At 39.9% G+C, this 26449-nt stretch overlaps 1 protein-coding gene across 3 annotated transcripts in view; it reads right to left on the bottom strand.

Annotated features, from left to right (window-relative positions):
• Positions 1–26449, bottom strand: part of LOC5565802 (protein sax-3) — an 808606-nt gene that overhangs the window by 77316 nt on the left and 704841 nt on the right. For all 3 annotated transcript variants that reach the window (XM_021853934.1, XM_021853935.1, XM_021853936.1), the window contains one exon: positions 11280–11549. In XM_021853934.1, the coding sequence (XP_021709626.1) occupies positions 11280–11549 (270 nt within the window). The remainder of the gene's footprint in view (positions 1–11279; positions 11550–26449) is intronic.

The raw sequence follows: 26449 nt of genomic DNA, 5'->3' as shown, positions 1-26449 counted from the left end.
AGGTCAAGTCCCTCTCAAATAACAACAACTTTACAAGGCAAAGACTAGTAGAAGGCTTTAAATGCGTCGTGCAAACCCTCAAACAATTCGTTCGAACGAGTACAAATAACTGTTATGAGTCAACAGGTAAGTGAGAGGAGGTATCATTCAGGAGAGAGTAGAATACTTTGGAGAAATTATCCAGCAGCCAAAGTTGAAGGCACAACCCTTGAAGGCTAGCTACACTTCAACGTACTCACACCATGTATTTAGGGGACGCGGCCATCGGATCATCTTCTGTACTTGCGAAATTCGCTGGAAAGATACAGTTGTCAGACATGGACTTACCTATGGACTTTGTCGGAACTGCTTAAGGGTGGAGCACCAAGCTAAGAAATTCCTATCGAAATATTACTGTGGAAACTGCAAGAACGTCACCATACTCTGTTCTACTCCCAGCAAGAGAAGGAAAGAGAAACCAAGGTTCCGGAAACAATGCTGGGAGCAACAAGCCATCTAATTCCAAGAACCAACAGGAATCACCTAATATCCACGTGGCTTATGTGCCGGACGACAAATTTGCAGTGTCCGCTGCAGCTCATTATCATCATCCAATATAGATTCTCTTAGCAATAGCAGTTTTGTAATAATCAAGGACGACGTAGGCAATTGTCATCTTGCTCGTGTAATACTGAATTGCGGCTCCGAGAGTTATCTCATTACAAAACGGGCGAGTTAACGGTTTCAAATCCATCGAAATCAGGTAGTTGCTCCAATGGCAGGGATTGGCAAAGCGGATATCAAGGCATGACAGTGACTGCAACCGGTTCTTCAGTCACGAGTTTCAAACTTTTCTCATGAATTTTGTTAATCCTTCCAAAGGCCCCAACAAATCTTCCAATAACCAACACAGATACAGATGCATGGACAAACCCAAGTGAAATCTAACTAGCGTATCCCACATTTTTCAAATCAAGTGTGCTTGATCTATATATCTGTTATTTCGAAAAAAGGAAATAGGAAACAACTACCAGCTTTAACTGCATCCGTGATAAGTATTTCTACAGCTCAATTCAAGGAATACGCGACCAATCAAAAAAGGGTGGAAGACGCTGTATCAAGAATGGGTGATTTGAAAGACACCGTATTCCAGCGCCTTCATGAAACCGAACGGAGACAGGCTTTGGATAGTTATTTGATACTTGATGGGCAACAATTCTTTGCAGTTGCGTTGAATCTACATCGAATGAAAAAACCTTCTCCATTCAATCCGGTCCTGGGCCAATCACTTCCAGTCGTCCTGAACATTAAGCGACCCTAAATCCTCCTCAACTACAAAAATCCATCTGGTGCACGGTCTACCACTGGAGCGATGACCTCTCCCTGATTCTTTGTTGAATGTTTGTTTGTGATGTTCCTCCGACATGCGAGCTACCTGCCTAGCCCACCGCAACCTGCCGTTTTCTATATTTTTAACAATATTCATTTCTCTATAGACTTAGTGTAACTCGTGATTCTTGCGACGCCACCAGATACCATTGTTCAATTTATCGCCGAGTATTGTTCGCAGCACTTCACATTTGAAGAGCTCAAAAGCTCTCCGGTCGCCCTCTCTCAACGTCCAAGATTGGTGGCTGTACAGAGCAACCGGAAGAATTAGAGTCTTGTACAACGCGAGTTTAGTATTCGATTGTAAGCTGTAGGACTTAAGCTGGCTGCGATGTCCATAAAAAGCCCTACTCGTAGCTGTAATATACCTTTTCATATCGCGAGTAACATCATTATCGCAAATCACTAGGGTTCCAAGGTACACAAATTCATCAATTACTTCAAAAATATCACAACCACTACTAACATCACCAGTGGGCCCACGATGTCTACCAGTGACCTTTAACTTTGTCTTTATAATAATAATAATGACCACAATTCACGTGTTCTCCCTGTTAAAAAGTACGTATGTCTCTTCCATGGCTTGCGGATCAATCCTGATTATATCGATATCGTCTGCAAAACCAAGGAGCATATAGGAAAGTGTGATGGATAGTGCCGTTCCTATGCACGCAAGCTCTCCATATTGCGCCTTCTAAAGCTATGTAAAACAATAGGTTTGAAAGTGCATCACATTGCTTCAATCAGTCTGAGGTTACGAAGAATGTTGAAATCTCATCCACCATCCGTATACTTGATTTCGATGCTTCCAACGTTGCACAAACCAATCTAATCATCTTCGCCGGAAAACCATGTTCCATCATTATTTCCCACAACTCGTTTCTTTTAAGTGAATCTTACGCCGCCTTGAACTCAATGAACAGCTGATGAGTCTACAAGTTGTACTCCCGAATTTATCGAGGGTCTATCGCAGGGTGAACATTGGATCCGACGTCGACCGGCCCTCGAGAAAACCAGGTTGGTGTTCTCCGACGAAGGACTCTTCAAGTGGTCTTCTTCTTCTTAGCATTACGTCCTAACTGGGACAAAGCCTACTTCTTAGCTTAGTGTTCTTATGAGCACTTCCACAGTTGTTAACTGAGAGCTTTCTTTGCCAAAGATGCCATTTCCGCATTCATATATCGTGTGGCAGGTACGATGATACTATATGCCCAGGGAAGTCAAGGAAATTTCCATTACGAAAAGATCCTGGACCGACCGGGAATCGAAACCAGACACCTTCAGCATGGATTTGATTTGTAGCAGCGGACTCTAATCACTCGGCTAAGGAGGGCCGATCTTAAATAGAATACGTGACATTATTTTGTACGCGGAATGGAGGAGCGTTATTCCTCGATGATTGGCGCACTCCAATCTATGCCCTTCTTTGAAAAGAGGACAAATAAGACCATCCACCCAGCTAGCAGGCAGTTCCCCAGACAACCAGAAGTCGAATAAAAGTTCACGTAGTAACTCGTTTATTCATACAAATCACATTAAATCAAGCAAGATACGTAAACCTTTTACAGTTTATGCTTAGGTGAGGACAAGGAGAAACAAAAGTTTAACTTTAGGAAATCTTCAACAATAGCAAAAAACATTGGTGTCTTAAAGCAATGTTTGTTAGATTACAGAGAATGTCTAAAACTATGCACTGTAGGTTTCAATCCGGGATAATAGATCATATCTGCGTAGGTGAAAAAAGGTGCAACTTCCGACTGAGCGAGTTTCTGACGAGTCGCTACCGGGAGGACGGACGCAAATCTCCGGAACGTTCGTAGTGTACCATTGACTTTAGCAGTGACGTCGTTCACCTGATGACGCCAAGTCAGGTTATTGTCCATATAAAGGCCGAGATTCTTGAAACTATCAGTTAATTCGATTACCTCGTTGCAGAAAACTATGTCAGACTGGGTAATGAAGTGAAGATGATGGCTTGAGTCTTCTTGGGATTTTTTCTGGCACATGTTGATCAAGTAGCGCTTGCAGTATGGAGGGCAGGAGTTGAGATTTCGTTTCAATGTTTTCAGATCTATAGAAAGACTCCCAGTCCTTGGTTTGAAAATCCGCCTGTAGACGAATGGGGTCAATTCTGCGAAGACTGCGAATCTTGGTGCAGACAGGAAAAGCTGGAGGCACTCGTATATCGGTGATTAGGTACACAGTTTCGTGGTCGGAAATGTCACTGGCAGATGACGTTTCGGCCCTTCGCATGGTCTGCGGTGAATCAGTAACCAGAAGATCGATCGTAGTTAAACTCCTCTTGGTAATGCGGGTTGCAGGTATGTTGAGAATGCTGAGATTAAAGGTTTGGTGGATCTTATTCAAGGATGTTGCATTGTGGCTCAGTCTATCATCCCTAATATTGATGTTGCAGTCGAAAACAATAAAGATTTGATCGAAAGCAAAGTCCAAAAGGTGTAGCAAAAGTTGCTCGTAAGTAGATGAAAAACCGAATTTAGTACTACACCATTTAATTCCACTAGAGTTTGTATCTTTTGACAGATACGCGTATTTCGACTTCAACTGTAAGGTCGTCTTCAGTGTCGTGTACTAGAGTCGACTTCCGCGTATCTATCAAAGGATACAAACTCTAGTGGAATTAAATGGCATAGCACTAAATTCGGTTTTTCATCTACTTATAGGTATTCCACTAAACAGCTGGAAGATTTATTATCAGTTTCTCGTAGTTGATGTCCGCAATACGAATCAGCCCGGAGATCCTTCGGAATTTCGGGAAGTATCCGCAGCGCCCTAGGAAACGATGCGGCCACCGTGTCAACTTTAATAGGGTTCCTAAAAGCTATCAAACTATACGGACAAATATGACCCAACACTACAAGCCATCTTAGTCCGGCTAAGTAGATGTCCACCGACAAAGTCGGCGGCTATAAGCAATTAGGTTATCAAATTTTTCAAAATAAGGAAGTTTCGCATTATGCGGTGCGCATTTACAATTAGGATATTTCAAATCAAGACTGTCTGTGGGTGTTACATGTAAAACAACGACAGGTCGAATGTCCAGTGAGTCATCTACAATAGCGTTACTCCGTATTTGGCGAGACCCCTTGGTTGGGCTCGAAAGAGGCACCCCTTAAGGGTCCTCTTCTTCTTTTTTGAGGCACCATTTCGGTGATCTCTTCTGACGAGTGTTGAACTAGCTTTAAGTTAAAAAACACTAAAATAAAGAAAGAAAAAAAAAAATAGTTGATGGCGAACATCTGACTGGCTGCAGACGGATTGTACACTACTACTGCACAGATCTTGAGATTTGTTTATTTTAATTGTCACGGCTAGAAATTCGAACCGCGAAGTGAAAGGTAGATCTGCATTGTGTGTTGATTTCAGGATGAGAGATGCTTTAATTCGTTTCTTCACGTTGTACATGACAACACTGCCGAAAGTTTTACTGCTGCGCCCTCGCTTAGATGGCAGACAGTGGCGAATCAAGTTGTAGCCGGGAATACGTACTTCATTTTTGTTTCTGTTAGTCCAAATAAATGGTAGTTCTGTTTATTAAGAAGAAGTTTGATACCTGTGGTTGTATATAACGAAGTCAATAAAAGAAAACTTTAAAAAATGCTATCGAGTAAAAAAAAGTTTGATGCATTTATGACGGTTTATTTGGACGTATTTGGCATCACTGATAGCAAAGATGGTTAAAAGGAAAAAGATGATCGACTCTTTATTTTGCCATACATTTTGCCGACGACACGCTATTCAAGTATCACTACTGCCATTTGTTGAGTCAAAAGCGCGTAAACATTATATTCAGCTAAATTTAAATCATCGTGCAATCAAAAACGAAAAGTGGAAGAAATCAAAACAAACACGCTTGAAAAATGTTACACAGAAGCGAGTACGACTCACATTACATCAGGCTCTTCTGAACCAACACAAAATTTGAGTAATTATTATACAAAAATTTTCATGTGCTGTTTTTTCTTCTTTTCCCACATTTTATGCCATTTAGAGATGATTGGCAATATCGGACATCCTCGTTTGAGTTGTGTACCTTTTTTCAAGCGTGAATATCATAAACGAACACTTCAACATCTGGTGTTCACTAGGAGAACGTTGCATATTAGTTGGCTTTTGACTCACCAGGGCGGAACTGTTCATGTCGCCTAGAAAAGATGGGAGTCGGTTATCTTTTTCCTTCTAACCATCTTTGCTGATAGTCTATATAACTGAAGATAGATGTGGAAAAATTAAAAAGAACGTTAGAGTGCGTTGGAGGAAGACAAATATACACGGTTCTCTAGTTAAAAAGAGAAAGCACGAGGTCAGGTGGCTGTTGCGAGCGTGTGATCTGAAGTGAGGCATTCTTTGGATAGATTTCAAGACGACCGGACGTGTTCGAAATAGCATTCGAATCAATTCTTTAGAATTGTGTTTTGTTCCAGAGCTAGGCGGATAAAATTGCAGAGTGGATTTGCGACAATACCGTGGTTTGAGTCCTCGAATGTTAAGGTGTGCTATACGCAGATTGGATGTAGACATAATGTACAATGGCCGTCAGCTTGGCGTGTAATTCTAGTTGTAACGAAGGAGGGGTTTGAGGAGCAAGCGTCGTAGAAAATAGAAGTTTGGGCTGCATCTTCGGAGGCGTTGGTGATTTGGATGAGATACTCAGCATCATCAATTGGGCAGTAGTACCTCTTTTGCTCAGGCAATCGAACGGACACTCGATCATTTCTAACGAACACAGAGTCGACGAGTTTCTGCTATTTTAGTCGGAGCGCACGATTACGAATCTGGAAAGTGTTGAGAGAAAGCACCTCATTTATCGTAAATCTGTACCTAATAGGATAACTTGTTCCCAAGACACACATTTTCGAATTATTATGCACCTCAAAGTACTTACTATGCACTGCATTTTTAGCTCTGCGATCAGCAAACAATGCGATGATGGTGGGAGTTACCGATCGGTCGGTCCATTTAGATGGCTTGGAGAGCACACGAAAGCACGATTGCAGCTGTGAGAGCAAATGTTTGGACCAAGAAATTGGATGATGTTTTCAACGATGGTTCTGACGTGTGTTGCACTGAACAGCTTGTTTGGCACTGTTTCCTTCTGTTTCCGTTATACTGCTGTGGGTCTTGTCGACCTGTTTTTTGTTAGTGGATTGAACGCATTTAAGTTGCAATTGCAACTTATTCATTTGGACGATGAGATCATGAACTCTTTATCGTCGCCTCCAGGCTTTCCAGAGATTGTTATTTTCGGGATCAGGTCGCTTCGGATGCAGAATTTTTCACGCTGATATCAAAAGTTTCCTAGATCAGGTACCAGTGCATCATTGATGCCGACACAGGAATTTTGAAACCATTGAAAGCAGCGGTCGCAGCAAATCTAGTCAATGTTCTCTTTAATGAATGTTCGAATCCTCTGAGCAGAATCTCAAATAGAGAAACTTTAAAGTAGATGGAGTACCGTGTACCTTTTAATTCCGCTCCTAAATGCTTATCTTTGACAGATACGCGTATTTCGACTACCACTTGCAGTCTTCTTCAGTGTCAGTTACTCGTATCCACTGAAGAAATCGTCGCATCTCTCTACCTTAAATACTAACACCAGATAAGTACCTACACAATCAAACTACCTAGGAAAAAATTTCGACAGGTCATGTCTTGGTCAAAAATTGAAAAGGGGATAATAATAATTATATTTCTTAGCCAAAGGCTGTGTAATCAAAATTCACTGCTACTCTTTTTAAATCCTCTTTTTCGGCAGTAAGTGTTGTCATACTTTTCCTATATTTATCCCTTGCCCTCGGAAATATGGAGTAGATTTGGTTTTCAGCAGTAGGAGTAGTCAGCTTAAATCTAGATTAGGATCAACAAAGGATAAAATTAATAAACTGAATAGAGCAGGAGTATATAAAATTTCATGTCCCCATTGTAATAAAATCTATATAGGACAAACAAAACGAACTCTAGAAATAAGATTCAAAGAACATATTGCTGAGGTAAAAAAAGCGGACAAGGAATTACAAAAGGGATTAGCGTATGATTTTAAATCAAAAGTGGCTGAACATGTTTTCCAGGATGGACATCAAATGACAAGCGATAACATAGACATCGTACGAAGCGTATCTTCATCTTGGAAACTAGACGTCGCTGAAAGTTTAGAAATTTACAAACAAAAGCCTTCACTACTTCTTAATAGGGATCAAGGAAACGGACAATCAAGGCTGTTTAAGTTTGTACCTAAGAAATATAAACGAGCTTGAATACATAGGTAGATAGTTAGGGATTTGTATAATTATTATTATCCCCTTTTCAATTTTTGACCAAGACATGACCTGTCGAAATTTTTTCCTAGGTAGTTTGATTGTGTAGGTACTTATCTGGTGTTAGTATTTAATGTAGAGAGATGCGACGATTTCTTCAGTGGATACGAGTAACTGACACTGAAGAAGACTGCAAGTGGTAGTCGAAATACGCGTATCTGTCAAAGATAAGCATTTAGGAGCGGAATTAAAAGGTACACGGTACTCCATCTACTTTAAAGTTTCTCTAGTCAATGTTGGTTTTTCATTTTGATTTCGATTTGGGCGGACTTGTTTTTCACCAGGTATTACAGATGTCGTTTACCATTGTTATATTATCATGACACAAGCTGCGATAATATCGAAATAATGCGGTTTGCATTTGGGCAAACGTCACCGGAGAAATATTCAGTTAGAGGTTATGTTCGCTCGCGAATTTTGTTACTAAGATTAACGTAAAAAATCTCACGGAACATCGAAAATCGGTTTTAAATTACTGTTGGACAGGTACAAATGAACCAAAAACTACTTTTTCGTAACGTAATTACAGAAAAAAGCATTCACAGTGTTGCCAAAAACGTACGTAGAAGGCCTTTTCGCGACATATTATAAATGAAATTTTGCACATGCAAAAACTCTAGGTGATTTCGTTATACGTATATTTTGGTTGTCTGGGTCTTCTTTCTCCCATATCCTTGGTAGTATATGGTGGCTTATTCGCTGTAGTGAGTGCTCACTGCCGTGCTTGAGAAGTTCGGCCTGGGCCATCCTTCCCGGCAGCCTTGTAGTTCTTCAGCTCCCTAATCGCTTACTTATCCTTATCTAGAAGTGCAGCCACCATCGTTGTATCTGTCAGTAAATCACCTTCACGGTCGTTGCACATGGTTGGGTAACAAAACGTTGAATGCCAAAACGTCAAAAAGGAAAAAAAATGAAAGAAAAGCAATTCCTTGAAAGAATGATTTTCTTCCGAAAGAATAAATAATTCATTATATGCCAAACGTTATTCATTCCACACGTCTTTCAATTTTTTTAAACCGTTAGACCGTTGCTTATGACGATGACGCTGACTTTCTCTGCACGCAATCGTTCTCTTCCATACAGTTTTGCGCCTCAGCTATCACATTTTCATCATACTCTTTTCTTCTTGCAATGGATTCACTTTTCGACTGATCTTGCTTCTTTGTACCGCTCTTTGTTTAGCCTGGTTCCAGACACTAACATCCAAAGTTTAGCAACGTTCTTCTCATTCGTCACCCTCTGACACTCCTTATCAAACCATCCGCTTCTGGGGCGTCTTTGAGCAGTACCTTTTTGGAGGTATTCAGCTGTAATTTCGTCTGCTGAGAAGCGCTGGATATTGAGTCCTATTGTTCGCTGTGGTCTTGAATTCGCTACAGTTGATAACCGGCGCTCGTATTTTACTGGCATCGAGGTAGTGATCCGAGTCAATGTTAGAACCCATAAAACTTCTAACATCGATAACATTTGAGAAATGTCGACCATCCACCAGAATATGGATTATCTGGTTGCAAATATCAACATTCGGGAGCCTTCAGGTGTGCTTCCGAATATCTTTACGTGCAAAATAGGTGCTTCTGATGGCCATCCCCCTGGCAGCAATGAAAGTCACTAGTCGTACGCCGTTGTTATTGGTAACGGAACGAAGGCTCTCCTTACCAATCATTGGATGGTAAAAGTCCTGAGCGTTTGCATCTCCGAAGGCATGTATACGGGTAATATGCCTGCAGATTGGAACAAACTAACCGAATTCCTCCTTCAAAACTTCTCTGAAATTCATCACTTCTCTTTCTGCGGTCGTCAATGAAAAGCACTCCCTAGAAATCGGAAATAAAAATCTGCAATAGAGTCTGCATACAAACTTAGTAGCTTTACAGTTATTTACTGAGTATTTTCTTTGAACTTCCATTCTGATAAGTTCCTTCAGCGGGCCAGATTCAACATGATCTAGCAGAATAGTAGCGCGTCTACCGTTACGACATTTGGAACCTATGTTCTTTGTTGTATCATTAAATTTCTTTGAACGATGTTTCCATTTTATCGTTTCCAAAGCTTTTTTACAACTTTATGAAATTTTGAAATATTCATCCCAAGCAGTACTTTTTATCGTGTGCGATGCAACATTGAATCAAATCCCTTTAAACTTATTCTGAACCGCAAGCAACAGAATCATAAGGCCCATTAACCTCAAATCGCGTCCCATTTGACGCAGATATACATTTAATAACCCACCCATCAGCAGAAAACGTGTCCTGCCCGACTCACCGCCATTTCCTCGTTGAAATGTTCTTACTCTCCGTCGTTGAGCCAACCTCCTTCCAAACGATATACCCAGCTATACCGAAACTGGTGCGACACAATCGTCATCATAATCATCATAATCTTCCGTTTTTCTTACACTTTTCTGCTCTAGTGTGTCTTACAATTCGGAAACATTCAGCGCAATAGTCATAGTCAACGCCAACGCCAACGCCATTAAACATATGTCACCACACATAGCATGGCAGATTGGAGAAGGTACCTTCCAATCCGGAAGCGATTTCCAAGAAGGGTAGCAAAGCTGACTTGAAGGAGGAAACTTTCTTAACGTTCTTGTGGATTATGCTAGGACTGACTGGGGAGTTGTAGGTGGCGTGTCTTATTGTGTCAGTGGAAACAGTTTTACCCACCATCAGCATCATGAATTACAAGTAAGTAATAAATTTCCTTCTGCCTCATCTGGGTTCACGTTCTATGCGATTGCTTTGGACAATGTTCTTGGACTGGGGATGATATTGATGATTTGTAAAGTTTTGACATTTGTTCAAAATTAACGAAATTGATAAAATTGGCAAAAAGACAAACTTTACGTCAATTTTGTTCATTAGGAATTTAAAAAAATTACAGAAATGTTATTTGATCATCTCTACCAAACAAACAGTCCGAGTAACAAAACACTTCAGGAACTATCCACAAACTCTGCCTTCGGTACGTGTGAATGACTAGTGTTTCGCTTCCTTCTTAGCAAACGGAGAAAGTCGCATCCATTCTTCGGATTGGACCTAGCGTGACTGTGCTTAACCAGCAAAAATCCACATCCACAACGGGAAAGGAAAAACTCTATCCTGGCCCCTTGCATTCCTTTATGTGATGTGTTATTTGTAGCAAATCATAAAATCTTACTAGGTTGCATGCTTTGCTCCCCAGCAGCTTGGCAAGAGCCAAGAACCACACAAAGATGGTCCACCGAAGAAAACGACCACCACATGCTACATCATTCGCGTGGCATTGCGGCTTCCCCGAGCCGAAAAGGGGGAAAACATAGTTCTATGCTCCGGGAAAAAAAGCCGGGACGCGTCTGAACAAATGTCCCATTAGCTATTAGATTATTGTTATCGTTGGGACGTGGCTCAACGGAGAAAGGAATGTGTCATAATGCAGTTGAATTGTGGTCGGTTGCAAAATTTTTGTCAGCTTTCCAGCAAAAGTCGAACTTCTCCGGAAGATGAGATTGGATTCGAACGTGGTCGGAATTCATGGCTTTGTGGTATGGTTTTTTGAAAATGTGATATGGCTGATGCCGAACTTGGTACTTACAGTTCACCACGAGTTGGGCCTTGGCGTTGATCTGCCCGACCGAGTTGTGCGCTTCGCAGATGTAGATGCCCTGATCATCCTGAGCCACGTTCTTGATGACCAAACTGCGGTCCTCTTCCAGAATCTCGGCCCGGCCGACCGGAATGTGCCCGTTTTCTTTCTTCCACAGAATCTGCGGGTGGGGATCGCCCCCCACGGTGCACTGGAACTGGACCCGTTGGCCAACCAGGACGGTAATGTCCGTCGGTTCGTTGATGAAGTATGGTTTCACTGAAATGGACCGAGAGAAGAAAACGAGACACGAATGATGATTGAATTCGCTGGAAAGCAGATTATGCGAATGTTGTTTGCAGTCTGATGAGATTATCCTACGAAGACGGAACGGAAAATGACTTGGACGTGGAAATGGTCCTTCACTCGTCAGGCCACATAATTCGATTGGCCACGGACTGCGGGCCTGCAATACCCGAAGGAGAACCACTGTTAAGGGAATTGATTTCCTTTTTCCATGCAGCAGTCATTATTCGCGATGCAAAAGAGTCGCTTGCCTAGGCTCCCCCATTTGGAGAAGAAAGGAACTTCCTCTTTGCGATTGATTCGATTAAGTCCCCTGGCAGGAAGTGCAGTGTTGCCATGAAAGCAATTGTTGAATTTTCCTTTTTTTCCAATATCCCACAAGGTTCTAACACCAACCCTTTGGCATCACTGCCCTTTTGATCCGAGAGCAGAACCAAGTCGAGTTGATGCCAGAAAAGAGATTGAAAGGATGTCAGCACGCGCTAGGCCAGCCCAAAGCCCAAGCCCAAGGAGCACAGTGTTGGAAGAGTTTGCGACGCACAGTCGACAGCAGTGGGAAGAAATATGCAAATCGAATTGTGAAAAGTGCTCTGTTTTGTGCTCGGCTCTAAAACTGCTTTCGATCCGACCCCCGGCAATGGTGGCACAAGGAGTATTGTTTCCTTGCGGTGGAAATGCATTGCGCTCGATGAATGGGGGAGTGATGGGATGGGTGGGTGTTGAGGTTGAATGGTTGATGGGAAATTTTGCGTTGTGGTTGAGCCCTGTCTTTGACAATTGGTTCGGAGCCGGAGAAATGCCAGGATAAGACCGGGGAAATTGTAGTTGATTGATTGAATTTTGACGATTGATTGAGTGAAGGATTTGAAGCTGCTCGACGAATGGGAATTTGAACGGAGAGACAATAGTTTGATGGAATGGGGTTTAAAGTACATATTTTGGAATCGTAAAGAAATATTGATTTTACTTGCCAATTTTTCAAACATATATCATATCTTCTGTTGTGCTTCAATACACTACTGCGTTTTGCAGTAAGGTACCGTGGGGTAAGTGGATACAGAAAAATCAAAAGTCAACTTTATTGTTATGTACAGCTAACGTGAATAATGCAATTCAAACTTTTTTTCTGTGGATAACAAATGAGGGACTAATATTCTTCAAATCGTCATTTATTTCGATTTTTCTGATTGTTATATATTCAGATAGAGGGACTTGAAAATTTGCGCCAAATGATCCACTTGCCCCAGCATGGTGGGGTAAGTGGATCACCAATAACAAACTATTGTTCTCAAAACAAATGTGGTGTAATTATGTATTGTACGAATGATATTACTATTGATCTTGTAATTAGTGCTAGTAGTGTCACATTTTAATACTTTGAAATTAAAAAGTATCTTTATTTAATCAAGATATATGTATATACATATTTTATACATCGATTCCCACTAATTCGAACAAAAATATATTGTAGCTAGAATAATTTGAAGAAAATTCATCCATTTATAGGCATAAGTTATATAGAAGTATTGTAGGATTATTCCTTATGATGTTTTGTAAAAACACTCGTAGTTTAAAAATATTAGTTACATTTACTTTTGAATAACAAACTGAAATCCTTTTTGTGTTAGTGTACGTGCAGTACTAGTTTTGCAATAGTATTAGTGTGGGCGTAAGAATATAACCTAAAACGAAGCAATGGTGCGAAAACATTCAACATATTCAAGTTTTAATGCTTAATATTGACGAATGATCCACTTACCCCACTGATACACTTCCCCCACTGTACCTTAAAGCTTTTGGATCATAAGTGTACATAAGAGCAGTTTATTCCATGCCTAACAAATCCACATGTCTACCAGCCTATTGATAATGCCAATAAAAATAGATGCTATTGCTCCTTAATCAATAATTTATAAACAAAATTACAGTCCCGTACAAAAGTTTGGGTTAACCCTCTAAAAAACATACAAAAGTGTTTAGTCCATATATCTGTGATTACACGTCCAATTGAAAATCTGTATGGAAGCATCCGAAAGGCAATGGGTTATTCTTACTTTGTAAGTATTTTTTCAAGGACATTTTTCTTATTTTGTTTACACAATTTTTACTTAGAGTTGTGACATTTTTCAAAAAACACTGGAAAAACCCTTGCAAAATTCATCAACATTGGATCGACCAAAATTTTAAATCAATGTGTCATTAGAATCGTAATCTCATATTCTGGGAAGAGCACTCACGAAATTTTGGCGGAAAAATCTAAAAACTATTAACAATCAATGAAACAGTCATTCAAGTCATCGTTCAAAAGTTTGGGATCACCCCTCAGTATGGTGTATCGTGCAAAACTTTGGGTTCCTCCACATGGCCTGGTCCAAAAACCCAAAACTGAGCGCCTATACTGTTTTCCGTTTAGCAATAATCTCATACAAATGTAGATAAATAATAGCGATAAAAGCACTCATAAATGCTAGAGAAGAAATATGCAATAGGGTCTTATTTTGGATACACAATCAGCGACAAAATGAAGTAATCAAATGTTATTCCCCCATACAAAATGCCCAAGTTAAGGCTGAGTAGCCCGTCATTCGTTTAAGTAGCAAAAATGACTTCGCTGCTTGCAATTTCAAAGTGATAAAACTCAGTCTTGATAGTTTATATTGGCTTGAAAAAGTATCACTGTACGCTCTAACATGCATAAAGTATGCTGATACTTTTTCAGCTGTGTCAGTGCAAAACCAACTGATTTTCTTTGATTCGAAATCGGGAAATAAATTAGCGACAATTATCAACGACGCGTACAAATTTCAATGACGGCCTACTTCGCCTTAAGGGTGTCTATGCCTTAACTAATAGCGGTACGAATTGGCTGACATTTGTATGATAAATGGTTGAAGCTACAATTAACATGACTTTTTTTCTTTTGTGATTACATGTAATTGCAGTTCGCATTCCAATTCCAACCAATTAGATACCAACACCAGAAGTTAAGATTCAGATCACCGAACTTGAACACATTTTTAAGGGCAAACAATATTTGTTTTCTTTTTAAATTTTAACAGCTTTCAACAATTTATAAAAAAAAAACTTGATATATAAAATCCTACTCATGGATGAATTGCATCTGTATAGTGATCAAGATCAAAATCATCCATGAGAGGAATTTAATATTTCAACGTTCAACTTTACGTCATCGTAATCATCATCATCATCGAAACTACAAAAGCAGTGTTTTTGTTCTAAACAAAAAAATATTCCATGAAAATGTGTTCACTGTGTTTCGGTTGCAGAATAGAATACAGTGAACACATTTTCCTGTAGATTTTCTTGATTTTGATCGAAAAAACTGCTTTTGAACATCCTAAAATAATGACGGATCCTGTCCCCTTAAGGTTTTTTTTATACATTCGACTCTCCACATTTCGATGTTCTACATCTCGATATCTCTCCCTATGTCGATGAATTTTTCGGTCCCTTCATTCTGCATACGTTTTCACTTTCCATTTCTCGATATCCTCCTTATCTCGATATCTCCCTTTATCGATGTGATTTTCGTTCCCAATTTTCTCTCCGTATGTCGATATGCCCATTATCAAAGGTTACTAGACTAGATTTTAGAGATTCAAAACAATTTGCGAAGACGAAATGACGTCTGTTTGTTTTCAATTTTCCTGGCAACGGAGTGATTTTAAATCTAGTATTCATTAAAAAATGGTTCTATGTCTCGATCTCTCCCTCTCTCGATGGTCCCTTCGATATCGAGATATGGAGAGGCGACGACTGTAAATTATTGAAAGCTGTTGTATCAGAAATCAATAACATAGGCCAAAAACAGTGGTTTTCAACCTATTTTGCTACATGTACCCTAGGGAGTGGCATATTTGTCGGAGGTTCTCAAAACAAAAAAAAAATAGGTGTTCTTCTGATCTCAAATCATATTAAAGTGAAACCTAAAAGTTTGAGCCACAACTATTATGATTTAGAAGTGGCGCAAGCGACTTCAAGGTGAATTTACAAATTTTAAAATGTAGCCTTCAGTAAAGTCTTTATTACTTTGTTATTATCCATCCAATTTTGAAACATATAGTCATCATTCTCTTAAAAATTAAATTGATGAAAAGTTTGTCGAACATCAAATTTATCTAAAACCGAAACTAATCTTATTCAATTGTAGCTTTCTTTAAATTCTGCTTCATTTTACTAAAAACACATCTTTGTTTGACCATAACTTGTGAATACTCAGCTGATCTCGTCACATGCCTCGAAGCAATTATAGTTGTATGTACAAAACATTTAATTAACTTTTTTTTAACTACGGCATAAAAAATCTACTCAAAAACATGATTTTATAGTGAAGAAAAATATATTTGGATTGTTTACATTTTTACGCCGGGAATAACGTATTTTCTTTTTAAATATACTTTATAAAGCATGTTGTTATAATCACGAGTATGATAGTGTTGAAATTTTGAGTAAATACAAATATACAGTCAAACCTCCATGAGTCGATGTTCCAATTCTTGATGTCGACTCTTGGAATCATACTCAAAACAAAATATATTGGTTACCATCTTCAACCAGCTTTCCAAAGCATTTCAGTTCCATGAGTCTATCTCTTCATTTGAGCTATGTATATTGATTCTGAAAGTTTTAACTAACACTGGACCCAAAAAATCATTTTTTTTTGTCTATTTTTTTACTTTAAGTTTTATGTGAATGTAGTCTCCAGAACAGTTGTAGAGAAAGTGAAGATTCACATTTTGCTGAACATTGCTATTTTGTAATTCTTGAAAGAGTTTTGACTGCAAAAGTTGCCCAATGTATGACCTTTCGAATACCGCTGATGAGTTACGGACATCTATAGATTTAATACTTTTTCACTTAAATTTGCTTACATCATCAAAATCACAAGAATTACAAACCTGCAATGTTCAGCAAAAATGTGTTTCTTTACTGCCTCTTCAACTATTGTGAAGACCACATTCACTTAAAAGTGAAAACAAAAAAGTCAAACAATAAAACTAATTTTTGGGTCCACCCTAAGTTAAAACTTTCAGAATCAATATACTTCCCAGACAACCAGAAGTCGCATAACATTTTACGAATAGAGTCGTTAACTCATACAAATTGCATCACATCCGCACAAAATAGTGAATGAAATCGTCTGAAAGATGTGTTTCCTCGCATAAAACGATATTTTATGAGTTCATATGTACTTTTTGTTTCGTTCCGTATACTCGTACAAAGTAAATCGGATCATTGCGTAGCAGCTGTCAAATAAATTTTGTTATTATAAATTAAGTCACATAATAGTACAAATTAGTTCGCAATAAAATCGACACACTCGCATTGTATGTCATTTTTCATCATATATGTACGTATATTGCCTCCACTTTTGTACGTATAAAGCCTTTTCACTTTGCAAATGTAAGCATCGCATAACGGAAAAGGTGGTTTCATTATACGTACATTCCGACTATCTGGGTTGGCTCAAATGAAGAGTTAGATCAAAAGTGTCTTAAACAAAAATGGTCAAAATAACATTTTCTAAAAGTTTGCAGAAGAACGCAGCAAAAAATTTCATCAAACAAAAAAGTATGAGTCAAAATTTAGACTTACATGAGGGCCACTCTTTTCAACTTCTTTCTTAGAAGGCGCAAAACTCAATTACGAATAACTTATCTGAAGACATCATACGTCTAAAATCGACGAGAAGAGAGAAAATACTTTTTTTCCTGCTGATTCGGAGCATTGTGGAATATGGAATGAAGAGTGAGGAATAAGCAGTGAGGAGTGAGGAATAGGTGGTAAATGACTGGACAATGCGTACCATTGGTACTTCGCGTACCTGCAGGTATAAAATAGACCCCATTTGTAATCCTTAGCCTCTTGTCCAGTAACTCCTATCCCTACCTTCCCGTGGTGCCGCCTGGGATACGAGTAACCGTAGGGAAGATCGGGTAACCAACCCTGGTGGAACCTTAGTCGTATGCTGACAGGGAAGGGGGGCTCCTCTTTTCTGAGGGTGTAGCTTATCAGAGCGTCTGTTCTCCATGTTAGGAGCGGCTGCTCATCGTCCTAGTGCCAGCGTGGGACTCTAAACAGTGCTGTGCACGATGATCCTCCGGCGAGACAGGGGGTTGGTGCAGGCCTTACAAGCCAGCCGTAAAAATCATCAGTACAGGAAGCATACAATGTAAATTCGGACCGGAACAATCGGCATAGACCCAGGCATCGAAAACGGACTAACGATTGGAAACTCGGATCATGGAACTGTAAGTCTCTCAATTTTTTGGGAAGTACCCGCATTCTTTCCAAATTATTGAGGGTCCGCAAGTTCGACATCGTAGCGCTGCAGGAGGTTTGCTGGAAAGGGTCGACGGTACATACGTATAGGGATGGTTATACCATCTACCAGAGCTGCGGCAACAGACATGAGCTGGGCACAGCTTTTATCGTGATGGGTGAAATACAGAGGCGCGTGATTGGGTGGTGGCCAATCGACAACAGAATGTGCAAGTTGAGGATCAAAGGCCGTTTCTTCAATATCAGCATAATCAACGTGCACAGCTCTCACCTAGCAAGTGACGATGACGATAAGGACGCTTTCTACGCGCAGCTGGAACGTGAATACGACGGCTGCCCAAGCCATGATGTCAAAATCGTTATCGGAGATCTCAACGCTCAGGTTGGCCAGGAGGAGGAATTTAGACCGATTATAGGGAAGTTCAGCGCTCACCAGCTTACGAACGAAAACGGCCGTAGACTGATTGATTTCGCCGCCTCCAAAAACATGGCCATACGTAGTACCTACTTCCAGCACAGCCTCCCGTTTCGGTACACCTGGAGATCACCCCAACAGACTGAATCACAAATCGACCACGTTTTGATTGATGGAAGACACTTCTTGGACATTATCGACGTCAGAACCTATCGCGGCGCAAACATCGATTCGGACCACTACCTTGTGACGGTTAAAGTGCGCCAACGACTCTCCGTTGTAAACAACAACAGGTACCGACGCCCACCCAATCTGGAGCGACTCAAGCAACCCGAAGTCGCAACTGAATACGCGCAAAGCCTTGAGGCAGCGTTGCCGGAAGAGGGAGAGCTCACCGAAGCCCCTCTTGAGGACTGCTGGAGTAGTCTCAAAGCAGCCATAAACAACGCAGTGGAAGGTGCCATTGGGTTCGTGGAAGCAAATCGACGGAACGGTTGGTTCGACGAGGAGTGTCAGACGGTTTTGGACGAGAAGAATGCAGCGCGGGCGATGCTGCTGCAACAAGGCACCCGTCAAAACGTGGAACGATACAAACAGAAGCGAAGACAGCAAACCCATCTATTCCGGGATAAAAAGCGCCGCCTGGAAGAGTTGGAGTGCGAAGAGATGGAGCAGTTGTATCGTTCTCAAGAAACACGTAAGTTCTAAAAGAAACTAAATGCATCCCGCAAAGGCTTTGTGCCGCGAGCCGAAATGTGCCGGGATAAGGATGGTGGTATCTTGACGGACGAACGTGAGGTGATTGAAAGGTGGAAGCAGCACTACGATGAACACCTAAACGGCGCAGAGGAGGAAGATCAAGACAGCAGGAGGAATGGCTTCATCAGTACGGATGAGGGAGACGTGCCAACTCCCACAATAGGTGAAGTTAAGGATGCTATCAAACAGCTCAAGAACAACAAAGCAGCTGGAAAGGATGGTATTGGAGCGGAACTTATTAAAATGGGCCCGGACAGGTTGGCCACTTGTCTGCACCGATTCATAGCCAGGATCTGGGATACAGAACAGCTACCGGAGGAGTGGAAGGAGGGAATAATATACCCAATATACAAAAAGGTGACAAGTTAGAATGTGAGAACTATCGAGCGATCACCATTCTTAACGCAGCCTATAAAGTGCTTTCCCAGATCATCTTCCGCCGTCTATCGCCACTGGAAAGCAGATTTGTGGGAAGTTATCAAGCCGGTATTGTGGACGGGCGATCGACGACAGACCAAATCTTTATGTTGCGGCAGATCCTCCAAAAGTGTCGCGAATATCAAGTCCCTACGCACCACCTATTCATCGATTTCAAAGCGGCCGCTATGGAAGATTATGGACGAGAATGGTTTTCCCAGGAAACTGACTAGACTGATCAAAGCAACGATGGATAGTGTACAGTGCTGTGTGAAGATATCGGGTGCTTTATCGGACCCGTTTGAAACACGCAAAGGACTTCGACAAGGCGATGGTCTTTCCTGCCTCCTGTTCAATATTGCGCTAGAAGGTGTTATGAAACGGGCGGGCTTCAACATGCGGGGCACGATCTTCAATAAATCCAGCCAGTTCATTTGTTTCGCTGACGACGTGGACATTGTCGGAAGAACGTTCCAGGTGGTTGCTGAACAGTATACTAGGCTGAAACGTGAAGCAGATCGGGTTGGATTGAAGGTAAATACGTCGAAGACGAAATATCTGCAGGCTGGAGGAACCGAGCGCGATAGAGCTCGCATAGGCAGACGCGTGACGATCGACGGGGATGAGTTCGAGGTTGTGGACGAATTCGTCTACCTCGGATCATTGATAATGTCGGATAACAACTGCAGCAGGGAAATTCGAAGACGTATCATCGCCGGAAGTCGTGCTTACTATGGACTCCACAAGACCTTGCGGTCTGGTAAACTTCACTTCCGTACTAAGTGTACCATGTACAAGACGCTAATAAGACCGGTAGTCCTCTACGGCCATGAGACGTGGACAATGCTCGAAGAGGACCTGCAAGCGCTAGGAGTTTTTGAACGACGTGTGCTTAGGACAATCTTCGGCGGAGTATGTGAGAACGGCGTATGGAGGAGAAGAATGAACCACGAGCTTGCGCAACTCTACGGTGAACCCAGTATCACGAAAGTCGCCAAAGCTGGAAGGGTACGATGGGCGGGACACGTTGTGAGAATGCCGGACAACAATCCCGCAAAAATGGTGTTCAACTCAAATCCGGCCGGTACAAGACGAAGGGGAGCGCAACGAGCTAGGTGGTTTGACCAAGTGGAGCAGGATCTTGGAAGTGTGGGGCGATCGAGGAATTGGAGGTTAGCAGCCATGGACCGAGTTAGTTGGCGTAACATTGTGGCGCAGGTCATGTCTTGAAGGACGAAGCGCCAGCAAAAGTAAAAGTAAGAGTGAGGAATGAAGAGTGAGGAGTGAGATGTGAGGGATGAGGAATGGCAATGGTTAGACAAAATTGATTTTATTATTGAGGAAGGTCCCAAACGGACCGAAACGTTGGACAAAATAAAATAACAGTTTTTAATTTTGTAAAGACTCAAAAGCCAATATACCATCAATATGCTTTCTTCGTGCATTTCATTTGAAAAACTCTGAAACTGTTGACTTTAGAGAAAAATGTTATATGAAGAAGTTGCAGTGAACCGTTTGATCTACAACAACAATTTCAAAAAATACACTGAAAAAATATTTCATTTTTTTCCATTAAAAATACTAAAATAAAACTTAAATTATTAATTACACAAACACCCCATTTTCATTAACAAACATGATTGAGACAAAGATACACGATGGAGAAATTTTCAATGAAAAAGTTTTTATATGAACAACTTATGATCGATTTTCTAAACTTTGTTTCTTTGTTAAAACAAATACATTCTGAGAATCTTGAAAATATTTTAAACCATAATGATCATCATGATCACTTCTCTAAGAGTATCCATTTTTGAATTACCTATATCAAGTATAATGCAAAAAAGAAATATTAACTGAATAATAAAATAGACCTTTTTATTCATTATCCGCGATTCTCCATAAAAAAAACAATGCGTTTACGAAAGTTTGGGTCATGTTTATATCCAATTACTCATTTTCGTGATTGAGAGTCGTGAATAACTTATAAAAATGGCATATTTTATTATTTAGTTATTATTTTTTGCGTTAAACTTGATATTATTCGAAAATGGCTTCTTTTAGGGAAGCGATCATGATAACCATTATGGTTTTGAATAATTTCTAGATTCCTCAGAACATTTTTATTCTGACAAAAAATCAAAATTTTTAAAATCGACGGAATGTTGCTCTTTGAAAATCTGTTTCCTATCGAAATCTGTTTCCTATGGTGAAAATTAAAAAAAATTAGAGATGGTTTTTTTTCAGTATATATTTCCAAACAAGAACAAGAATTCCAAACGATTTCCTACAATTTATTCATAGAAATTTGTTCTCTTAAATCAACAGTATCGCAGTCAGATTTTTTTTTGCATGCAAAAATGTATAGGCCAGTTTCAAAAGTTATTCTTGAATCAAAATGATCGATTTTTCTATGGACAACACTTATTCTACCATACCAAAAACATGTTCAAAATTTTATCCAAACCAAAGACTATCGAGCACAATTATTATATTTTCGACTCATTCTGGATGGAATTCATTTTACACAACAAATCAAATTAGATTAAGACGTAACATTCAACAACAAAGCAAAGCTGAAAACTCGCGTAGCTTTTTGAAGAGACCTATGTAACAATGAGAGATTCTCTCCCCTCTTGCTCTTTCTCAATCATAACAGTGCAATACTAAAGCTTTTGGGAAGTTTTTCAATAAAGATCAAAAGACTTGGATAGCGTTTCATGCATAAGACGAAACAAAAGAGGTTTATGTGGCTCAGTTATCGATTGAAGATAAAGTAAACAATAAGAGTTTATGAATGTTAGATTTATCTTTTTGAAAAGTTACATGAGAAAGCCTTCAGTTTTACTTAGAGGCTGTCGTGTTTTCACCACCTACATCCAAGGGACGCTATGAGTACTTTAGTCATACAGGAAACTTATCGAATTCCAACCAATCTTTACAAAGCAAGTTTGATTATCCAGTTGATGCATAACGACATGCGGTCTTTCTCCAAGATTTGTACGGATTAGAAGATGAACGAGGATGAATTGCGTTCCTGTGTTCGATATTTTGATGAATCATAAGTTAAGGCTTGTTTATGAAAACTGAAACCAGTTTTATATCATTTCAGTTTTATTGTACTGTACTGGAATGAGAATCTCAGATGTATGTACCTTGTTCGTCATAAATCAAATGCTTTTTTTGAGATTATTTGCTTCTGGAAACCATTTTAAATACTATTAAACTAATCACGGATTTCATTTCAATAAACTATGATTTGATGTCAACACGTAGATGAAAGTCGCGTTGTTAACCTCATTGAATCCTTTCTAAGATGGTGAGGTACATATGACACACGACACTATATGAATTGGTCGCATTGATTCTCATCCTTCTCGTGTCCAATTGAAGTATCAAGCATCCATTTATGCATTTATTTAATTACTGAACATGCTTTGCTAGTGAATAATCTAGCTCCTGACTTTATCGTTTTCTCGACTAAGGTACCAATCTTTCCATTTATTGTACCATAAATAATTAGTCCTCCCGACATTCCAAGGATAAAACTATTTCCCATCTGCATCTTCGTAATTTCTTCACATCATTCCAGCATAAGGTGATTCATTTCCCTTCTCTCCTTTCCCACCCACCACCACCAAACAATATTCTCTCGTGCCAACATGCTCTGTCACGGTCACGAATCCAAAATGTGCACTTTGTTGGACACGACTACTTGCTAAAACAGGGACCAACCAGGAACCATCGGGGCCCATGTATCCTCCCGTAGCAAATGAAATAACTTGCCTTCGTGTTAAATTAAATCCCATTAGCAACTAAGTGAACTCTTGCGCGTCTCAGTTCCTCCCACACGTACGGTTCCTCAGTCCAAAGGCAGTCAACCCCATTTTTGCATGCAATCATGTTGTAAACGTTGAGAGAGTTCCGAGATTCGTATGGAGGTTTTCCAGCTCGAAACGCAAATATGAATGACAATTTCTTATACAAATTATCAAAGCAAAAGATTCTAAAATAATTTAAATTTTTTCCAACACAAAACCCGTGCATTTGGTTTAAAGAAGTTTCGGAAAATAATACGTCAAAGTTATAGTGACGTCTTCCTTAGGAAGGCAAACGAAGTCGTTGAATGAGCAAGTCCAGGGATGAATATAACTAGCCCAAATCTGGAAAATAGAGATAAAAAATCATTTTATTCTGAAAAGATAACGTCTTCTCGATTTGCATTTTGAGCTGGATATGCTCGTTTTCAGTAGACAGTGGGGTCCATTGCTCTCTTCGGTCGCTGCGGATGCACTTCTTCTCAACATCTATTCATTACACTCCCATTGCATGGTCCATCTCCGATGCGATTCAGTCGTCGTCGTCGTCGTCCTCGCCCATCGTAGAAAGGTACCTTGTGTGTAATTAATAACATTCGGGTTGCCACCGCCTCCCGATTCTCTCCAGAATCTGGAAACAGAGACCGATTCTTGCTTCCTGCGCTGCAGCGCCAAAGACTTCGGGACCGGCCGGTAGTTGACTCTAGGAAGTCTGGGAATTTGCATTGTTCCCGAGCAGAAAAAGATGGTAAATTGAAAACCATATTAGGCTGATGTGCTAATATCCATCGTTTTAAGCTTTGATCAGCAGAACCTGCATTTTTTCCAGTATTGCAGTGAATGATGCTGATACAAACCAAACCGACTCCAAACTATTCCTTCTCAAGACGGCTTCGCATTGTGTAAAAGGAATATGATACATGTTTATCGTTTACTGGAAATAATACAATGAAATTATTACTTATCGTTGCCTGTATTCGTCGTATCTATTCTCATTTCGGTCGCTTTGAATTTTGATTCGTCCCACAACTAACGGCTTACTGTGATACAGTGAGTGGTCAGAATACACCACTTCAATGGTATAATAAAATGTTTAACCAAATTATTTAGATCTTCGGGCATTCCTCTCCACTTCAATAGCTTGATGAAATATGTAGTTTTTTTTTCTCAATTTCATTGGCCCTATCAAAATACAGCCCAAACATATAGGCACAATTACTTTTGACCAAACAAATGCATGACAACTCATAGTGCAGCGGAAACAATCACAACCAAAGGAGTCGTTTTCTACGCCGAACATAACGCACACATTGATACGTACAAGTTTTTTTCTCAGTCTGGACGGATGCAAAACTTTGTTTACGCTTTCAATCAGATACGGTTGTTGAGGTAATTTCCCAAAATTTTGTGAATTATAGAAGTTTTACGGCGTGTGATTGGGATGAAATCCTTCAGTGAAGATGTACAAAGGTTTTCCATAATATAAACAAGTACCCGGTGAAGTAAGTCACACAAGGGGCGGGAAGAAAATTAAATCGTAATGAGATGTGGCACAGTCGATCGCTAATCAGATTTCACTCAGTACGTCTTTATCCATGCGATTTCGATGATAAAGTGCAAGGTGAATAATTAAACTGAAGTTATTTATCAAAATACAGTAGTTGAATTTTTGGTATACCAGTGGACAAACAATAACAGCCTCCTCACTTGGAAAATGAATCTTTATTGGAGGTAAGTTCGAATATTCTCTGTAGTGGAAAAATTGAAGTTTGATACGACGAATAATAGCGCTTGTGACGAACTAAATCGAAACCCTATTGTTAATAAATCAAATACCAAAATATAATAGTATGCTCTCTATAAGGTGGAAATAAGAAGCAAAATACCGAAAATCAATACTAAAAATTTCTATTAATAACACAATTTTAAACGAATAGCGTATCTTTCAGTTGAATCTGTTATTAGTCTTCATCAGCTCTCTATACTTTACCATAATAGCAAATCAGAAATACCTAGATCGAGGTATGATAGCTTGTTTTTGTATGTGTTTGTTATAAATTTGTTATTTTCTTCCGATCGGTGCGGGCTACCTGCTCGAGGTCGGTCGGGTGCACTCCACCTAGTCGGTTTGCATTAAAGGAGCGACGACCGGAGCGACGGGAGATGCAGAGAGTGGCTACCGGCATTGAGTTGCTGAACGGGCAAGTTTATGGGTATATTTATATTATCAACCAAGTTTAGTACTTAGAGGGAAGGGAGACTATTAGTCTTCGGCTCGTTCTGGATGCTGGGAAGATTGGAGGTGCAGTTTTAGTCTCTGGGCGGTGATAGAACACGATTCTAATTTCAGTTTAAGATAATTTCTGAATTTCTTGAACATATATAAGAAAATTTAAACGATCTTACCTAGAAAATATTTTGTAAATTTTGTAAATATGTTTAACAATGATATCTCGTTATAAGCAATATTTAACAGAAACTATATATTCTTGGCCATACCTGCTACGAAAATTATTGATGCAGTACATAGTTTGGGCAATTCATAATAATAAGTTTTAGGAACTCTAGATAGAATTTGATTGGAAAAATAGTTCATAGATAATCTGGGTCATCCAAGAACTTCGTAAAATAAAGATCTTCAAATTTAAAAGCATATTTTTTATACATATATTGTAGAATTGTTAGTACAGTATATACTAGGAAAAGTATTAAAATGAATACAATATAAGCACTTTCGAGATCAAACTTCGAATTAAAAAAAAAAGTACTATTATGTGAATTTCGAAACATATTGACGACCATTGTAACGCCTCTGGCAAACATCCCTTAAATTGCGCCTTCTGCAAGTTCAGTCAACTCACTATCAATCAATCAGAATTCCAACCAAAGGAAACGTCCATTGCCACTGGCATTCGGATGGGTCGAAAGATCCCCATGTATGCAAAGCAGACCTCAAGTTTTCCTTTCTTTCAGAAAAAAATGACCATGTAATTGAGGCGGAGCTCCACACGTTTACTTTATATCTGCCCCAACCTCTTTCGGTCATTATCGTCGGAGATTCACGATTCGGAGCGGAGAGCACTGATGGCAACGCCTTCCATCCTTCCATGCCGTCCCCTCGAATACCGCAATACGTAAACGATGATGGATTTGAGCCCACG

This window comes from Aedes aegypti, chromosome 3 (genome assembly GCF_002204515.2).
Source record: "Aedes aegypti strain LVP_AGWG chromosome 3, AaegL5.0 Primary Assembly, whole genome shotgun sequence".
NCBI lineage: Eukaryota > Metazoa > Arthropoda > Insecta > Diptera > Culicidae > Aedes > Aedes aegypti.
The sequence above is the reverse complement of the archived record's forward strand: the minus strand, read 5'-3'. Positions and strand labels throughout refer to the sequence as shown.